At 38.2% G+C, this 21460-nt stretch overlaps 1 protein-coding gene across 1 annotated transcript in view; it reads right to left on the bottom strand.

Annotated features, from left to right (window-relative positions):
• Positions 1-21460, bottom strand: part of TYR (tyrosinase) — a 114878-nt gene that overhangs the window by 51384 nt on the left and 42034 nt on the right. Inside the window, exon 3 of the mRNA XM_007534507.3 lies at positions 3062-3209. Within this exon, the coding sequence (XP_007534569.3) occupies positions 3062-3209 (148 nt within the window). The remainder of the gene's footprint in view (positions 1-3061; positions 3210-21460) is intronic.

Here is a 21460-nt window from a genome sequence, read left to right on the forward strand (position 1 = left end):
CATGAAGCAATGATCCACTTCACTTACCATCAGAGAAATGCAAATTTTAACTATACTGAGATATCATCTCATACCTGAGAGAATAGATCACATCAACAAACCCAAAAAGACCAAGTGTTGAAGAGGTTGTGGAGAAAAGACAACTTTATTACATTGCTGGTGGGAATACAAATTGTGTAACCTTTGGAAGACTGTATGGACAGAACTTAAACAAATGAAAATATAATTACTTTATGATCCAGAAACACTACCCTTATTCAGTGAACATTCAAACATTAATTAGAAGGGATATATGCACCCTTGTGTTTATAGCTACGTTATTCACAATGGCTAAAGATAGGAAGCAGCCTAAATGACAACCAACAGATAACTGGCTAAAGTTATAGGATATATGTTCCATGGAATATTACTCTGCAATAAAAATATTATAGTATGTCCCTTGGAACAAAATGAATGGAACCGGAGGTTATTTTATGCTTAGAGAATTAAATAAAGAGATGAAAGACACATGGTTTGCGTCATAGATGGAATCTAGAGATCTGATTTACATTAAATTGTCAAAAAAAAAAAAAAAAACCAAACAGAAGCAAACCACTATTTGTAAGACTTGTGAGAACTCTTTGTAAGGTGGGAAGGTGGGGATGCAGAACTTTGGTGGTGGGTGTGGTGTGGAACTTACAATATTGTAACAAACTATTAATAACAAAAATAAAATAAATATCATGGCTGACTCTGCAAATATGGTTGATCTGGTAGTGAATATACTTTCCATCTTACTCTCAGATGCTAATGATCTTTTTCTTCTACAGATGTTTCAAACTCTTCAATACCTACTAAACTAATGAGTCCCTTGGAATATACCTAAAATAGACTTCCTAGGTTTTTCCAAAATGGAGACACAGAATCACATCTGCTATATTCTTTATTTTTAAGGATTTTATTTACTTATAAATGACAGGGATAGGAGGAGAGAGAGAAAGAATCAGACATCACTCTGGTACATATACTTCAGGGGAGTAAATCTAAAATAGACTTCCTAGCTTATTCCAAAATAGAGATACAAAGCCCCTGCATATTTTTCCAAAACTATGGCTCACTTCTCTTCTCAATAAGATATTAAACATGTTACTGGTGTACCTTATAATCCTACCAGACAAACAGTTGTGAAAGATTCAACTCACTTTCAAAAGGGCAACTTCTTAAACAGAAATGTAGTAATATACATATGGCCTTGTCACCCCAAGAGCTAATATACAGAGCCTTATATAATTTATTTTTTAAAAAATAAAATTCATTCAATCAGATGACTGCTGAGCATAACTTTTTCCCACAGGATCATTCATTACCAAAGGCAAAAGTCCTTTACAAGGACCCTCTACAAGAAAAAAATTGTTAGGCCCTGCCCCACTGCTCACATGTGATAGAGGGTATGCTTCTGTTCTTTCCCCAACAGTAGCATTATTGTTGCCAGCATGATCACTGAAGCCTTTAGATGAGTTAGTCAAAGATAAACTCAACACCATACCACAGCTTTCTTTTCTGAAGATTCAGTCTCCCCTCAAGAAGGGAATACAACACCTGCCAAAGAAAAACCCTCAGAATCAAGGCACACAGTGTTCTCTGCTACCTCAGACTTAGACATCTACTCCCATCATGTGGGAAGGATTTCACAAAGCTGCTAGAGGGAGTTCTACAACTTCTCTACAACCTGTTCACTAGAGCACATTTTCCAGCACCCTGGCATACCATGATTGCTACTCAAGAACCACCTTCAAGTCATACAGAAGACTGATCACTTATACCCATAAGGACTTTCTCTGTGTATCTCTGTCCTTTTTTGTATATAAAAAGATGGGAGATATTGAAGAAGTTTCTTATTCTAGACTCCCTGATACTTGTTATTAGAAATCCTACTAATTGTTCCCTGTGCATCTATGTTTGCAAAATATATATTGTTTGTCTTCCAGGTACATTCCTTTGACTGATAATACCATGAGGCCTGTTTTTCAGGCTATGTCCTATTACTATAAGAATCTTACTCTAGGGAAAATTCTGGGTATGTAAGAGATTTTTATTGGCCCACAGATAGTATTTCCACATGCAATCACCCATAATTCTCTTGTCTAGCTGCTGCCTTAATTATTTGGAGACTGTGCATGGAGAAAACTGGAATAAACTAATTATATTATGGCATCAAATGAATGTACATGACATAATGACATTCAGACAATGGCAGTTTTCAACACCCTTATCTATCCTCTAAAAATTTTCCCCTTAGAAATGCATTCTGATACTTATCTGTGTTAAGTTTAACCACCTTTTATTTGTATCTTAACATTTACTATGGCATATTACTTAAAATATTTAATAATCCTCATTCCTTTTTGATGTAATACATAATTTTACAAATAAATTCTCCTGGAAGTTTTGAGATGGAGGATGTGACACTGTCCTAGCTTGGAATGTCTTATATGTGTCTTGCCAGACCTCTTCTGATCAGCAGTGTGGCTACTACAAGAAGGCATTATCTCTATACTCTCAGGGCCCTGACAGATGGCTAATGTTTTCTACCTATGTTATCTCCATACTCTACCTCTGGTTGAGTCTGGGACTTCAGCCGAGTGTATACTTTTAGTTGTATCTCTCGTTTTCCCCATTCTTTTAATTTATTTCATAATCTATTATTAGCTTTGGGTCTATTTCTGGAAGGACTTGATCTAAGGCACTAAACCACTATGATCACTTCACAGGCGGTGAAGCAGGTTTGTAGGTGTCTATCTTTCTCTCCCCTTCTTTGTCTTCCCCTCCTCTCTCCATTTTTCTCTGTCCTATTCAACAACAATGACATCATCAACAACAACAATTAATAACTACAAAAATAAAACAACAAGGGCAACAAAAGGGAATAAATAAATAAATATTTTAAAAAGGATGGAGAAAAAAAAGAATAAACCACCGTGATTCCTTGTCTTTATGAAAAAACTACAGCCACATCTAACATATATTCACTGTGCTTAACACCCATGAGCATAATAAGCCTTGTGAGGGTGTGTTAACCCACCTGTCAACAAAGGCGTGGTGGAGGAGGAAGATGGGGTCATTAGCAGAGCCAGGGACCTGGGACATGGTTCCATTCATGTAGATGTGCAGGGCATTATGCATGCTGCTCTGAGAGGCATCCGCTATGCCAGTGACTGGACTAGCAAATCCTATTGTGGAAAGAAAATTGAGGAGAAAAAAAAGAAGTAATTAAGTAGTTTGCCTTAAAGATGAAAAAAATCTCACCAATTTTCTCCTCTGATTTACAATCCCATTAAGATGCTTGCTTTAAAGTGATAAAACCAATACTAAAACTCATTCTGAATTTGGATCTTCACAATCTGCATACACAGTGAATGAGTTCATGTATATTGTGAACACAAATGGTGTTATTTTTCATGCAAAACTCTGATTAGACAGACAGAACAGGATGATCAAAAGCATGTTCCTCCTGCAGTTTTTACCTAATATTCATCTTTTAGATGTCATTGAATACCAAGATCTTCTTATAATTGCTCTGTCACCTTTAATCTGTGATAGCTCTTAGATCAGATTTTTCCAGCCAGCCAAATTTTCCTTTGCTTTTCAGTTCTTATGGATATTTTTAAATTGGATTCTGGTTCCAAAGAAAGCAAAAGGTTTAACTTTCCACCTAAAATATTATTTATTTATTTATTTTTGCCCTTGTATTGCTGCCTGGGTTGTTCTGGAGTTTGGTGCCAGCACTATGAATACCCCTTTCCCAGGGGCCTTTCCCCCATTTTTTTATATTTTATTTGACAAGACAAATAAATTGAGAAGGAAGGGGGAAGATAAAGAGAGAGACATAAAGATATACCGGCAGACCTGCTTCACTACTTGTGAAACTTCCTCTCTGAAGGTGGGGAGCAGGGGTCTCAAATCTCAGTTCTTGTGTGTGGTAATATGTGTGCCTAACCAGGTGTGCTACCAGCTGGTATCTATAAATATTTTTTAACAATCCAAACCTATTCAATTATTAGTGTGTTTATATTGGTTTACAGATTTGTAATATTTTAAAGTTTCTTCTTTTCTTCCTTCCTTTTCATCTCCTTCCCTTTCTCATTTCCTTTTTCCTTTCCATTTCTCTTTCTCCTCTTTTTCATCTCCTTTTCTCCCTCTCCTTCTTTTTAGATAGAAAATAGCAGAGAGAGAGTTTAAAGATATCACAACACTGAAGCTTCCTTCAATGAAGCGGCGGGGGGGGGGGGGGGGGGGGCTGGAGCTTGACCTGGGTCACACACAAAGTAAAGCAGTGCCTTGACCAAGTAGCTAGCCCTCAGGGGATACTCTCTCCCCAACTAGTAACCACAATTTTCATAAAAGCTAGGGGATACTTCGGTTACTACCTACCCTCTGGTTACTATTTTTAGTATAGGTTTATTTGCATTAGTTATCTACATTCTACATGTGACTGAAACTGTCTGATAAATGTCTTTCACCTCTTATTTTGATTAGTAAAATCAGCTCAACACCATCCATTTTGTCCCAAGTGAACAATATTATATACAAATCATTTTTAAAAATCCAAGAGTATCAGGTCAGTATGAGGTTGATTTTTTTAGCATAACTAAAAACTTTGTTTTATTCACTGATTCAGGAATACTAATAATGGGAGATAAAACTATTATCTTTGAATGTGCTAGTTATCTCAGGCTGTGAAGACAATAAAGTCCTACAAAGACTTTCCTCCAGAGGCTCTTATGTCCCAGGTCCAATACCCAACATTAACAGAGGGAAAGATACAGAGAAAGAAATCAGAAATATTTCCCTCTGTTAACTCTCTATATCACTGAAATAAAATAAAATAATTTAAATGTTATCCCATAGGAAAGAAGAGAAAAGAAAGGAACTCATAATTTATATTGACTATACTGGAAGGGATTGCATATAATTTAAGCTTCAAGACATGAACTTCTTATATTTTGTTTCCTTGACTACTTCCCATCCCTGGGAAGACATGGACTATTTATTTAAATGGGGAGAAAGAGGGAGAGAAAGAGAGACAGAGAGATAGATAGATAGATATAGAGAGAGAAAGAGAGAGAGACTATAATTCAAGTTCAGACACAAAGAAGTCAGAGTAACTTAAAGTATAAGCAGGAAATGAGTTTAGGAGAATATGACCAAAGACATATTATATTTCAGAATTTTGAATTTTCAGGCAAGACAGAACTGAACAGGAGAACAAGAGTGTGACAATATGGTATGGGAAATAGCATAATAGTTATGCAAAAGAAATCCATCCTTAAGGCTCTAAAGACCTAGGCTGAATCCTTAACACCACAATAAACTGAAGCTAAGTAGTGCTCTATTCTCTTTGTATATATTTCCCTCCATATCTCTCATTGAAATAAATAACTTAAGACTTCTGGGGGTGTGACTATGGTGTAGCAGCAGCTGTGATGTGCTCTCCCCAATCAACTAGGAAAAACAAAAATCACCTGAAAACTCAACAAAATACAACCAGGATCTCTTCAAAAACTCACCAAGGCACAGGTTAGTACAAACATATGGCTCATGGACAGAAAAGGGATGAGGGGAGACTCCTGGGACTAAAAGACAGTACTTAGGAATAGATAGTTCCAGTCTAAGAGCTTGCCGGCCTAGACACTCCACTTACAAGTTTGAATTTTAGCAACAAAAGACTGTTAACGAGGAAAAAACTCACCAAATAACAACTGTTGGTTCTTGAGTCACCATTGCTGATGACACTCAGAGGATGGAACAGCAGCTGGGAAACCCTATGCTGATATCAAGGGTACAGAATTGACCTCAGGATAAAATCTACCCTCCCAGTGGTCTGAAGGTGTGGCTACTGAGTAGGAGTCTTTTTACATCATTCTCCTGATAAACTTGGAAAAAAAAACAGCACAAAATTCAACAAAATACAACCAGAATTTGTTTAAAAACTCACTAGTTTATACTCACTAAGCCCTAGGTGAGTATAGACTGTGGCCAGTGGATGGAAAAAGGGTGAGGGAAGAGATTCCTGAAACTCAAAAAGCCATACTCGGTAAGGCTTGGCTCAGAACTAGAATTGAAACAGTAAAACACTTGTACCAGGAGTAGGAGAAGACCAAGGATAGCATTTCAGTTCTTCATTGGAGCTCATCTATCCCACACCAGAGTCTATCAGTCTAATGCTTCACAGAATCTACATTTAGTGACTGTATAATAGGGGAGTGAGTATATTGGGGTCCAACTCAAATTTATGTCACCAAAATATTTCCTTTTCTGAGTCTCTGTTTTCTTATCTCATCTCTGTTATCACTCTTATCTTCTGAAACACACACACACACACACACACACACACACACACACACAGCCAGAGCACTAGAGCACTATTTAGCTCTGTTTTGTGGGGGATTTAGCCTAGGACTTTGGAGCTTCAAGCATGAGAGTCTCTTTACACAACCACTGTGTTTTTTATCCTCCACCTTGTTTTATCTCTTAACCAAGAATTAAGCTAAAAAATTTACTTATAGTCAAAAAGTCTGCTGATTGGCTCAGACTCCCATAGCCCACAGGGAAGATAAATCACAGACAGACAAATCTTGAAGCATAAGAAGGGATTAATAGCCACTGTGCTTTACCTTAGGGAGTGAAATAAAACAAAATCAACTGTAAAATTTCAACTATGGGTGCTCAAGTCAATCCAGGCAACTTGCCATCAATGGATTGAAAATTACTGACTGAGGGACCCTACAGGACTGTAGAAGCTAAGGGGCTGGGTGGTGGTACACCTTGTTGAGCACATATGTTACAAAATGCAAGGACCCAGTTCGAGCCCCCTGTCTCCACCTGCAGGAGGAAATCTTTGTGAATGATGAAGCAGTGTTACCATTGTCTCTCTGCCTTTATTCCTCTCTACCACCCCCTTTCTCCTTGATTTCTGGTTGTCTCTATCAAATAAAGATAATTATAATTAAAATTTAAAAATAGGGTTCCCGGAAGATGGCAGACTGAGAAGCAGCTAGTGGCTTGAGCTCTGACCACATCTTCTGGAAATGGTAGGATTTTCTGCCTTTAGTAGGCCAGTCAATAAGGGGTCCTAGTGGTGACACCAAGGAGGTGACTATAACTTAATTTGGGTTAAGAAATAGAGTAGAAAAAAAGGGGGAAAATATTCTTTTTCCGTTTAATTATAAAGCACACCTCCTCCCCCACCCCACCCCCCCATAACCAGTCCCTGGGGACCAGCTCCTAGCAGGATCCCCTGCTGAGCCTCTTTCTTTCTTTACCAAATTCCTGTCCAACCAGGGAGTATCATTCATTCTAAGTCTATACCCTTCTGAAACCTCTGGCCTTTTTTTTCTTTCTAAGTAGACAACCCCCCCCACCTCACCCCACATAGCTAATTAAATAATTAAAAATAAATTAAAAAAATCTTTCCTTTCTCCGCTTTTTTATGACTGTTCCTTTTCTTATCATTTTCTTTTTTCTCTCTTTCTTTTTTCTTCTTTTTCTCATTCTTGTCATTCATACTTTCTTCCTTACTCCTACAGCTTCCAAAGCCACAGGCCCCAGCCCCCATAACACCAAACAGTGTACTTTTTTGAATTCACTGATACACATTTGGGAATTATTTGGAAGAAGAATTCTGACTCAGTATGGACTCTCACTGCAAGTGTCTCTGCTCAACTTCCCTTCCTCCTTTAGCCAGCCCTAGAATATACAATGGATAGTAGATTTGCATAACTGTCTATTTCAGCCATCCTTGTCTAGTCCTGAGGGTTTTTTTCTTTTCACTGCTCTTTAATTACAGCTATTTTTCTTATATTTTCCATTTTCTCTCACTTGTCTCTTTTTTCTTTTTCTTTACCTTGTCATACACTCCTTCCTTCCTTCTTCTTTGCCTTTCTGAATATGTGAATTATTTTGGGGAAGAAATCTGACTCAGAGTGGACTCTCTATGTGTGTATCTCTGCTCTAGTCCCCTTTCACCTCTTGTTACCCCTCGAATATACAGTGGATAGTAGATTTGCATAACTGTCTATTCTTGCTATCTCTTCTTTCTTTTCTTTTTCTTCTTCACTGGGATTTGGTTACTATTTTTTCATGAACTGGAGAAATTATTTGGCTACCTGGTAGTGATTAAACTGCTTCAATACTTGCTTCAGTTACTACTGTAATTCCTGAGGTTGGTGAGTGCAATTGTCATAAAGGTATTTAGTACAGTGTTGCTTGTGCTCAAGACACAACTGAGGAACAACAGAGCATAAAAAAGAAAGACATAAATAAAAAAAATGGGTAGATCAAAAACAAATAAAACTGCTACTCCAATGAATGAAGACAATAGCCCAGAAGAAACTACAAATCAGCCAGAAGTAACCATAGATAAGAAAAGTATGCAAGCAATACTAATCTTATTACTCAAAAAATGAAAACAACATTGAAGGAAAGGAATGACCGTATTAGGGAAACAACAGTTGAGACCCCAAAGGAAAATACTGATTATCTTGAGGCAATTAGAGAACTGAAAGATGAAATAGCTGTAATGAAGAAAGAAGCTGAGGCAAGGGAAAGCAGACTAACAGAAGCAGAAAACAGAATTAGTCAGACAGAGGATGAGTTAGAAAAAATGAAGAAAGAGGTGAAAGAGCTTAAAAAGAGATTGAGAGACACTGAAAACAACAACAGAGACATATGGGATTATCTCAAAAGAAGTAACATTCGCATAATTGGCCTGCCAGAGGAAGAAAGAGAGGAAGGGGAAGCAAAAATTCTGGAGGAAATAATAGAAGAAAACTTACAGACCTGAATAACAGAAAGGACATCAAGATTCAAGAGGCCCAGAGAGTTCCAAACAGAATGAACCCAGACCTGAAGACATCAAGACACATCATAGTCACAATGAGAGGAAGTAAGGATAAAGAAAGGATCCTAAAGGCTGCAAGTGAGAAACAAAAAGTCACATACAGAGGAAAACACATAAGATCATCTGCAGATTTCTCCACTCAAACTCTAAAAGCTAGAAGAGAATGGCAAGATATCTATCGAGCCCTGAATGAAAAAGGGTTTCAACCAAGGATAATATATCCTGCTAGACTTTCATTCAAACTAGATGGAGGGATCAAAACCTTCTTAGACAAACAACAGTTAAAGGAGGCAACCATCACCAAGCCGGCCCTGAAAGAGGTTCTAAAAGACCTCTTATAAACAAGAACATCACTATAATACTGGCAATATATCAGAGCAAACAAAATTTTTTTTTGAGCAATGGCACTACAATACATTAAATCCATAATATCAATAAATGTCAATGGCTTAAACTCACCCATCAAAAGGCACAGAGTTGGGGGATGGATCAGACAACATAACCCAACCATATGCTGCTTGTAAGAATCCCATCTGTCACAACAAGATAAACACAGACTTACAGTAAAAGGATGGAAAACTATCATACAGGCTAACGGACCACAAAAAAAGGCAGGAACAGCTATTCTCATCTCAGACACAATATATTTTAAATTAAATAAAGTAATAAAAGATAGGCAAGGACATTACATAATAATTAGAGGATCAATCAGACAAGAAGACTTAACAACTATTAACATCTATGCACCCAATGAGGGCCCATCCAAATACATCAAGCACTTACTGAAAGAATTTCAAAAATACATCAATAGTAATACAATAATAGTAGGAGACTTCAATACTGCACTCTCACACTTAGACAGATCAACAAAGCAGAGAACCAACAAAGATACAAAAGAATTGAATGAAGAGTTTGACAGACTAGACCTCTTAGACATTTTCAGAGTCCTTAACCCCAAAAACCTGGAATACACCTTCTTTTCAAATCCACATAACACATACTCAAGGAGAGACCACATGTTAGGTCACAAAGACAACATCAATAAATTCAAGGGCATTGAAATCATCCCAAGTATCTTCTCAGACCACAGTGGAGTAAAACTAACATTTAACAACAAACAGAAAATTATTAAAACTACAGAATTTGGAAAGTAAACAAAATACTCCTTAAGAACCACTGTGTCAGAGATTCACTCAAGCAGGAAATTCAAATGTTCCTGGAAACAAATGAAAATGAAGTCACAACCTATCAAAATATTTGGGATACAACTAAAGCAGTACTTAGATTTAAACTTATAGCCATACAATCACATATTAAACACCAAGAAGAAGCTCAAATGAATGACCTTACTGCACACCTCAAGGACTTAGAGGAAGAGGAACAAAGGAACCCTAAAGCAACCAGAAGGACAGAAATCATTAAAGTTAGAGCAGAAATAAACAACATCAAAAATAAAAGAACCATACAAAAGATCAATGAAGCCAAATGTTGGTTCTTTGAAAGATTAAACAAAATTGACAAACCCCTAGCCAGACTCACCAAACAATAAAGAGAGAAGACTCAAATTAATAGAATTGTAAACAATGGAGGAGATATCACAACTGACACCACAGAAATCCAGAGAATTTTCTGAAACTTCTACGAAGAACTATAGGCCACCAAGCTAGAGAATCTGGAAGAAATGGAACAATTCCTAGAAGCATATGCCCTTCCAAAACTGAAGCAAGAAGAACTAAAAAATCTTAATTCACCAATCACAGACAAAGAAATTAAAACTGTTATTAAGAACCTCCCCAACAACAAAAGTCCTGGACCAGATGGCTTCACAAACGAATTCTACAAAATTTTCAGGAAACAGTTAGTACCCATACTTCTTAAGCTTTTCCATAAGATTGAAGAAACAGGAATACTCCTTTCCACCTTCTATGAAGCCAATATCACCCTGATACAAAAAGCTGATAGGGACAGAACAAAAAAGGAAAACTACAGACCAATATCTCTGATGAACATAGATGCCAAAATATTAAACAAAATCTTGGCCAACCGGATACAGCAACATATCAAAAAGATTGTTCATCACGACCAAGTGGGATTCATCCCAAGAATGCAAGGCTGGTTCAACATATGTAAGTCAATAATGTCATTCACCACATCAATAAAAGCAAAGCAAAAACCACATGATTATTTCATTGGTGCAGAGAAAGCATTTGACAAAATCCAACACCCATTCATGCTCAAAACTCTACAAAAATGGGAATAGATGGGAAATTCCTCAAGATAGTGGAGTCTATATATAGCAAATCTACAGCCAAAATCATACTCAATAACAGAAGCTGAAAGCATTCCCCCTCAGATCGGGGACTAGACAGGGCTGTCCACTGTCACCGTTACTCTTCAACATAGTATTGGAAGTTCTTGCCATAGCAATCAGGCAAGAGAAAGAAATCAAAGGAATACAGATTGGAAGGGAAGAAGTCAAGCTCTCACTATTTGCAGATGATATGATAGTATACATACAAAAACCTAAACAATCCAGCAGAAAACTACTGGAAGTTATTAGTCAATATAGCAAGGTGTCAGGCTACAAAATCAATGTACAAAAATCAGTGGCATTTCTTTATGCAAACACTAAATCTGAAGAAGAAGACATCCAGAAATCACTCCCATTTACTGTTTCAGAAAAATAAATAAAATACCTAGGAATAAAGTTGACCAAAGAAGTGAAAGACTTATATACTGAAAACTATGAGTCACTACTCAAGGAAATAGAAACTGATACCAAGAAATGGAAAGCTATCCCATGCTCATGGATTGGAAGAATAAATATCATCAAAATGAATATTCTCCCCAGAGCCATATACAAATTTAATGCAATACCCGTCAAAGTTCCACCAAGCTTCTTTAAGAGAATAGAACAAACACTACAATCATTTATCTGGAACATGAAAACACCTAGAATTGCCAAGACCATCTTAAGGAAAAGAAACAGAAATGGAGGCATCACACTCCCAGATGCTAAAATATATTATAAAGCCATCATCATCAACGCAGCATGGTACTGGAACAAAAATAGGCACACAGACCAGTGGAACAGAATTGAAAGCCCTCAAATAAATCCCCACACCTATGGACATCTAATCTTTGATAAGGGGGCCCAAAGCATTAAATGGAAAAAGGAGGCTCTCTTCAATAAATGGTGCTGGGAAAACTGGGTTGCAACATGCAGAAGAATGAAATTGAACCACTTTATCTCACCAGAAACAAAAATCAACTCCAAATGTATCAAAGGCCTAGATGTCAGACCAGAAACAATCAAATACTTAGAGGAAAGCATTGGTAAAACAGTTTCCCACCTACACCTCAAGGACATCTTTGATGAATCAAACACATTTGCAAGGAAGACTAAAGCAGAAACAAACCAATGGGACTACATCAATTGAAAAGCTTCTGCACATCCAAAGAAACTATTAAACAAACAAAGAGACCCCTCACAGAATGGGAGAAGATCTTCATATGCCATACATCAGACAAGAAACTGATCACCAAAATATATAAAGAGCTCAGCAAACTTAGCACCAAAAAAGCAAATGGGCAGAGGATATGAACAAAACATTTACCTTTGAGGAGATCCAAAAGGCTAACAAACATATGAAATACTGCTCTAGGTCACTGATTGTCAGAGAATTGCAAATTAAGACAACACTAAGATACCACTTCTTGTAAGAATGGCATACATCAAAAAGGACAGCAGCAACAAATGCTCGAGAGGTTGTGGGGACAGAGGAGCCCTTTGGTGGGAATGTAAATTGGTACAGCCTCTGTGGAGAGCAGTCTGGAAAACTCTCAGAAGGCTAGACATGGACCTTCCATATGATCCAGTAATTCCTCTCCTGGGGTTATACCCCAAGGACTCCATAACACCCAACCAAAAAGAGGTGTGTACTCCTATGTTCATAGCAGCACAATTCATAATAGCTAAAAACTGGAAGCAACCCAGGTGTCCAACAACAGATGAGTGGCTGAGAAAGCTGTGGTATATATACACAATGGAATACTATGCAGCTATCAAGAACAATGAACCCACCTTCTCTGACCCATCTTGGACAGAGCTAGAAGGAATTATGTTAAGTGAGCTAACTCAGAAAGATAAAGATGAGTATGGGATGATCCCACTCATCAACAGAAGTTGGCTAAGAAGATCTGAAAGGGAAACTAAAAGCAGGACCAAATTATTAGTAGGGCACCAAAGTAAAAGCCCTGTGGTGAGGGGTAGACATGCAGCTTCTTGGGCCAGTGGGGGGGTGAGAGTGGGTGGGAGGGATGGGTCACAGTCTTTTCGTGGTGGGAATGGTGTTTATGTACACTCCTAGCAAAATGTAGTCATATAAATCACTAGTTAATTAATACGAGAGGGGTAAATTAATTGTATGTCTCGAAGTTTTTCAAAACACAAACTGAATCTTTTCAATATATAGGCTGTGTAATTGATATGCGGACTCTCTCAAAAGCCTAGACCAAGTAGATCAGAAGCAACCAATAGCACAGCTATGTACAAGATACTGGGTACTGTACAGCAAACCCTAACAAAAGGACTTTTCAAAGTTAACCCAATTACCAAATAATGTGATGATCACATTAACTATCCATTGTCTTGTTGAACCCTAAGACAGGAGGAACCTCACATCTCCACTATAGAGCCTCTACTTCCCCCAGTCCTGGAACCATTGGATAAGGCCCACTTTCCCGTATGCCTCTCCCAATCCATATCAAATAATATTGCATCTGTCAATCACAACCTAAACAACACAACGATTGCCACCTCAACATGCTTCACTTCAGACTGTCCAGAGACTTCACGTGTGGAATGATAATCCTTCAACTTCATTACTCGGGTGAGACCTTTCCTTTGATAGTATACTCTAATTCCATCTCAGGTGGTTCACTTTCTTTTTTAAAAAATTTTTTTATTTAAGAAAGGATTAATGAACAAAAACATAAGGTAGGAGGGGTACAACTCCACACAATTCCCACCACCCAATCTCCATAACCCACCCCCTCCCATGATAGCTTTCCCATTCTCTAGCCCTCTGGGATCATGAACCCAGGGTCATTGAGGGTTGCAGAAGGTAGAAGGTCTGGCTTCTGTAATTGCTTCCCCGCTGAACATGGGCATTGACTGGTCGGTCCATACTCCCAGTCTGCCTCTCTCTTTCCCTAGTAAGGTGTGTGTCTGGGGAAGCAGAGATCCAGGACACATTGGTGGGGTCTTCAATCCAGGGAAGCCTGGCCGGCATCCTGGTGGCATCTGGAACCTGGTGATTCAAAAGAGAGTTAACATACGAAGCCAAACAATTTGTTGAGCAATCATGGATCCCAAGATTGGAATAGTGGAGAGGAAGTGTTAGGGAGGTATTCATTGCAAACTCTAATGTACTTCTGCTTTCCGGTATATATTTTGCAGTAGTTTGTGGATACGTGTGAACATATGCTCTCTCTCACAGAAACTGGTGTATATCTAGGTTATGGGACTTTGTTAGAAAGTGAACCACCTGAGATGAAATTAGAGTGTACTATAAAATGAAAGGTCTCACCCTAGTAATGAAGCCGAAGGGTTGTCATTCCACATGTGGAGTCTCTGGACGCAGTCTGAGGTGAAGCATGTTGAGGTGGCAATCGTTGCGTTGGTTAGGTTGTGATCAGAGGATGCAATATTATTTTGTTTGGATTGGGAGACGCATACGGGAAAGTGGGCCCTGTCCAAGGGTTCCAGGACTGGGGGAAGTAGGGCTCTATACTGGAGATGTGAGGTTACTGCTGTCTTAGGGTTCAAAAAGACAATCGATAGTTAATGTTATCATCACATTATTTGGTAATTGGGTTAACTTTGAAAAGTCCTTTTGTTAGGGTTTGCTGTACAGTATCCAGTATCTTGTATATAGCTGTGCTATTGGATGCTTCTAATCTACTTGGTCTAGGCTTTTGAGAGAGTCAGCATATCAAATACACAGCCTATATATTAAAAAGGTTCAGTTTGTGTTTTGAGAAACTTTGAGACATACAACTGATTTTCCCCCTCTCATATTAATTAACTACTGATTTATATGTCTACATTTTGCTAGGAGTGTACATAAACACCATTCCCACCACCAAAAGACTGTGGCCCATCCCTCCCACCCACTCCCACCCTTCACTGGCCCAGGAAGCTGCATGTCTACCTCTCACCACAGGGTTTTTACTTTGGTGCCCTACTTACAATTTGATCAGGTCCTGCTTTTAGTTTCTCTTTCAGATCCTCTTAGCCAACCTCTGTTGATGAGTGGGATCATCCCATACTCATCTTTATCTTTCTGACTTAGTTCACTTAACATAGTTCCTTCTAGCTCTGTCCAAGATGGGTCAGAGAAGATGGGTTCATTGTTTTTGATAGCTGCATAGTATTCCTTTGTGTATATATACCACAGCTTTCTCAGCCACTCATCTGTTGTTGGGCACCTGGGTTGCTTCCACGTTTTAGCTATTATGAATTGTGCTGCTATGAACATAGGAGTTCACACCTCTTTTTGGTTGGGTGTTATGCAGTCCTTGGGGTATAACCCCAGGAGAGGAATTACTGGATCATATGGAAGGTCCATGTCTAGCCTTCTGAGAGTTTTACAGACTGCTCTCCACAGAGGCTGTACCAATTTACATTCAGGTGGTTCACTTTCTAACAAAGTCCCAAAAGCTAGATATACACCAGTTTCTTTGAACAAGAGCATATGTTCACACATATCCGTAAACTACTGCAAAATATATGCCTGAAAGCAGAAGTGCACTAGAGTTTGCAGTGAGTACCCCCCTAACACTTCCTCTCCTCTATTCCAACCTTTGGGTCCATGATTGCTCAATAATTTGTTTGGCTTCGCATGTTAACTGTCTTTCCAGTCACCAGGTTCCAGATGTCTTCAGGATGCCGGCCAGGCTTCCCTAGACTGAAGACCCCACCAATGTGGCCTTGAGCTCTGCTTCCCCAGAGACCCACCCTACTAGGGAAAGAGAGAGGCAGACTCGGATTATGGACCGACCAGTCAACGCCCATGTTCAGCGGGGAAGCAATTACAGAAGCCAGACCTTCTACCTTCTGCAACCCACAATGACCCTGGGTCCATGCTCCCAGAGGGATAGAGAATGGGAAAGGTATCAGGGGAGGGGGTGGGAAATGGAGATTAGGTGGTGGGAATTGTGTGGAATTGTATCCCTCCTACCCTATAGTTTTGTTAATTAATCCTTTCTTAAATAAAAATATAAAAGAAAAAAATTAAAATAATAGTTAAACAAAGACTGTAGAAGCTGTACTCAGCATAGGGAAGTGCCATCTTGCTATTCCAATCATCAACTTCTCCCTTCAGTTTGAACACAAGGCCCCCTATCTCCCATATTCCAAAAGCAGTTGTACCAACATTAGACTAATGGCTTCAGCCATTTCTGAAACACACCGAAAGCGACCAGTTTCAGGGATCCAGGAATCAACTGATCAGAAACTACCTCACACCATATACAAACAGCAACAACCAGGATACAAATTGCAAAAGACCAAATGCTGTTGTCAATTCAAAAAGTGAAAAGATTAGATTTTTGTGTATAAAACAGAAATATTATACATGTACAAACTATTGCATTTTGCTGTCGATTTTAAACCATTTAATCCCTTCCAAAATAAATTTTAAAATAACATTTTTAAAAGATAATAATAATAATAATAATAATAATAATAATAATAATAATATAAACAGAGGTGGCACAGCACCAGCACTATAATTTATGAAGGGGAGGTTTGAATGCAGTTTTTAATTTTTATAACTTAATTTTCAAATTTTAATTTCCACCAAGGTTATCACTGGGGCTTGGTTTCAGCATTATGAATCCACCACTTCCTGTGGCCATTTATTTCATTTTTGTCTTTTTTATTGGCATTTTTTATTTGATAGTAAAGGCAAATTAAGAGGGGGAGGGGAGATACAGAATAAAAAAATAAACATCAGCTTCACTGTTTATCAAGTGTGCCTTGTGCAGGTAGGGAGCCAGAGTTTGTACCTGTGTCTTCGCACATGGTATTGTGTGCTCAACTGAGTGTGCCACCTTCCGTGCCCTCTGGATATATTTAATGGGATTCACATTATTTTGTTCTTCCCTCCTTTTCTTCCTCCTCCTCTTCCTTCCCCCACCCAAGGTTTCAAGCCAATTTTGTTCACAAGCCATACATCTACCAAGCAGTTTGTTTGTTACCTATATCCAGTTGTTAAATTTATCCAGGCAGATATTGCAATACATCCTTTGCTGGCATTTTATAAATGTTACCCCTTCTGAGAAAGCTTTGTAATAAGAATGGCTTAGTATATTTGAGCAAGGTAAGGGAAAGGGATTATTAACATTCAACATTCAGGAGCTTTCACTCAGTCATTTTAGAAACATACACTTACAGGAGCTTGGTGGTGGTGCACCTGGTTGAGTTATAATGCACGAGGACACATGTTTGAGTCCCCAGTTTAGACCAGGAGGGAGGAAGCTTCATGAGTAGTGAAGTAGATCTGCATACGTCTCTGTGTCTCTCTCCCTGTCTCTCCCTTGCCTCTCGGTTTCTGACTATCTCTAACCAATAAATAAATAAAGATAATAATTTTTTAAAAAATAAAACACACAATTACTAGAAGAACACAGTAATCAACTTTCTTAAGTCTCAACTTGATGGGACTGGGTGTTGGCTCACCCAATAGAGTGTACATGCTACCAAGCAGGTGGACCATGGTTCAGGTCTTAAATTCCCACTTGTAGTGAGGAGGGTTCATTCTCTCTCCTTCCCTTCCTCTAATCTCTCTCTGCCACTCACCTTCTCTATGCGATGAGAGAGAGAGAGAACAAAATGGCCACTATAAATGGTGGAACAATGCAGGTAGTGAACCCCAGCCATAACTCTGATGGGAAAACAAACAAACAAACAGGGTAACAAAAAATCTCTCTTTGTCATGAACCTTCAGGATGGTCTTAAGAACCCATATTGTGAGCAATATGTGTTTGTTTCTGTTTGAAGTTATTACTCTAAGGAACGGATTATTTAGAGTTAAGGAGATCTCTATTGAAATTCTTTGCTAATTTTTAAAAGTAGGATCTTTACTAAACTGGTCATATTATATAAGTTTGTTTCTTCATTGACAACAAATATAAGATTTAGCGTTCCTTTTAAGAATTCAGGTGGGTAGGTAATTTTGACAACTGACAGGAAGAATATGCACCATGGCACTGTATTCTGAGAAGCAGCTATTGTTTCCAGAAAATTGCTGCATCTGATGAATAAGTGGTCATCATGAGAGGAAAGAAACCAAAAGGTAGGACACACACACTGCAGAAAATCCTTTTTGCCATAACTGACAATAGGATCTGCCCTAGCACAAATGCCTTCCTTTTTCTACAAATCCATTGTTTTGTGAAAATTGTTTGTTCCTTACTCCAGCTAGAGGTACAAATGGGGGGTTGTATAAACTAGTATTTCTTTTCCAAGAGATGTCAAGCAAGACTCTCTATGGTACACATGCTTAAATTCACATGTTAACATCAATCTGATACCAAAAGCAGACAGGGAAACAAGAAAAAAATAAAACAACAGACCAGTATCTCTGATGAACATAGATGCTAAAAGACTGAGCAAAATTCTAGCCAACTAGCTACAGCAGTATATTAAAAAGATTGTTCATTATGACCAAGTGAGGTTTATCCCAGGGATTCAAGGTTGGTTTAATACATATAAATCAGTCAACTTGATCCACCCTATCAATAAAAGGAAAAAGACCAAGCACCAAATGGTTATACCAGTAGATTTAGAGAAAGTCTTTAACATAATTCAATAACCCTTTATGATCAAAACTCTACCAAAATTGGAATAGTTGGAACATCCTTCAAGATAGTGGTGTCCATATATAGCAGACCTACAGTTAACATCTACTCAATGATGAAAAACTGCCATTATCACAATTACTATATTCAACATAGTGTTGGAAGTTCTTGCCATAGCAATCAAGCAGGAGCAAGGAATTGAGGGGATACAGATTGGAAGAGAAATCAAACTCCCTGTTTGGAGATGACATGCTAGTACAGAGAAACTTAATGAATCCAGCAGGAGATCACTAAATTATCAGGCAATATAGTAAGGTGTTGGGCTACAAAATTAACATAGAAAAGTCAGTGGCATTCTATGCGAACATTAAGGTATCAGAATAAGAAATCCAGGAATCAATTCCTTTTACTATAGCAACAAAACCAATAATATATCTAGGAATAAACTTAACTAAAGAAGTGAAAGACTTTTATTATGAGTCACTATTCAAGGCAATAGAAAAAGACATAAAGAAGTGGAAAAATAATCCTAATTCATGGGTTGGAAGAATTAACATCATCAAAATGAATATTTGAACCAGAGCCATATACAAATTTAATGCAATCTCCATCAAGATACCAGCCAATGTTTTTATGAGAATAGAATAACAGCTACATATGTTTATGTAGAACCAGTAGAGAACAGAATTGCCAAGACAATCTTGAGAAGAAAAACCAAAACTGGAGGCATCACACTCCCAGATCATAAATTATATTATAGGGCCATTGTAATTAAAATTCAAAAGTGTTTGCACTGGAACATACATAGACACACTGGCCATTGAAACAGAATTGAAACCCAGAAGTAAACCTGCACACCTATGGACACCTAATCTCTGACATGGTTGTTGGGCAGTATGCCAGCTCCCCCCTGCTCCATTGCTTAATGCTGTGGTCTATTTACATTTCATTGTTTTGTTTGAGACTGGCGCTGGTTTAATCCCCACTGGTTCATGCTTTTTTTCCACTCCACCCCCTCTCCTTGTCATCCTGTTTTCCACCATTTAATCCCCACTGGTTCTGACTCTCTTTTTGCTCAGCCCCCTCTCCTAGTCACATCCTGTTTTCCACCTTTTAATCCCCACTGGTTCGTGCTCTTTTTCCACTCCACCCCCTTATCCTACGTGCTTCCTTTTTCCACCCTATCACTTTCATCTCAGAAGATATTTAAAGACAGATCAATAAATGCAGGGTATTGTGTGTTCCTGCTCCACGAGTCCCAGAGTCTCTCTCTCATGACTCTAGTTCCTGATCCCTTTCCCACGCAGCAGCCTAGGTTGGCTCCAGTCAAGTTCTCTCCAACCCAGAAAGCAAGTGCCTGGGAAGAAGCACCCTCAGGCTAGCCTGGCAAATGGTGTCCATATTATTAAATAGGGAAATGAGAGTCTCTTCAACAAATTGTGTTGGAAAAATTGAGTAGAAACATGCAGAAGAAAAATAAAACTGAAACACTATATTTCACCAAACACAAAAGTAAATTCCAAGTGGATCAAGGACTTGGATGTTAGAACAGAAACTATCAAATACTTATAGGGAAATACTGGCAGGACTCTTTTCTGTATAAAATTTAAAGGCTGATTTCAATGCTCTTGAATTTGTTGATACTATTTTTGTGGCCTAATATGTGGTCTATCCTTGAGGCTGTGCTGTGTGTATTTGAAAAGAATGTGTATTCCAGGTTTTTGGGGGTGAAGAACTCTGAAAATGTCCAGGAGGTCTAGTCTAATTTCAACTAAATCTCTTGTTTCTTTGTTGATTGTCCATTTTGTTGATCTAAGTGACAGAGTGGGGTGTTGAAATGTCCCACTATTATTGTATTACTATTGATGTATTTTTGTAGTTCTTTCAGTAGGTGTTTGATGTATTTAGATGGGCCCTCATTGGGTGCATAGAGGTTAATAGTTGTTAAATCTTCTTGGTTGATTGATGCTCTGATCATTACATAATATTAGTCCATACTTTATTTAATTTAAAGTCTACTGTGTCAGAGATTTGAATGACTGTTCCTACTTTTCTTTGGTGATCCATTAACCTTTACGATAGTTTTCAATCCTTTCACTTTAAGTCTATGTTTGTCTTGTTGGGTCAGGTGGGATTCTTTTTTTTTTCTTTTTTTATTTCTTTATTGGGGAATTAATGTTTTACATTCAATAGTAAATACAATAGTTTGTACATGCATAACGCTTCCCAGTTTTCCATATAACAATACAACCCCCACTAGGTCCTTTGAAGTACCTGTATTCTCCCCCACCCACCCACCGCAGAGTCTTTTACTTTGGTGCAATATACCAATTCCAGTTCAGGTTCTACTTGTGTTTTCTTTTCTGATCTTGTTTTTCAACTTCTGCCTGAGAGTGAGATCATCCTATATTCATCCTTCTGTTTCTGACTTATTTCACTTAACATGAATTTTTCAAGGTCCATCCAAGATCGGCTGAAAACGGTGAAGTCACCATTTTTTAAAAAGCTGAGTAGTATTCCATTGTGTATATATACTAAAACTTGCTCAGCCACTCATCTGTTGTTGGACACCTGGGTTGCTTCCAGATTTTGGCTATTACAAATTGTGCTGCCAAGAACATATGTGTACAGAGATCTTTTTGGATGGGTGTGTTGGGTTTCTTAGGATATATCCCCAGGAGAGGAATTGCAGGATCATAGGGTAGGTCCATTTAT

Source organism: Erinaceus europaeus, chromosome 17, assembly GCF_950295315.1.
Source record: "Erinaceus europaeus chromosome 17, mEriEur2.1, whole genome shotgun sequence".
In the NCBI taxonomy this organism is placed as follows: Eukaryota; Metazoa; Chordata; class Mammalia; order Eulipotyphla; family Erinaceidae; genus Erinaceus; species Erinaceus europaeus.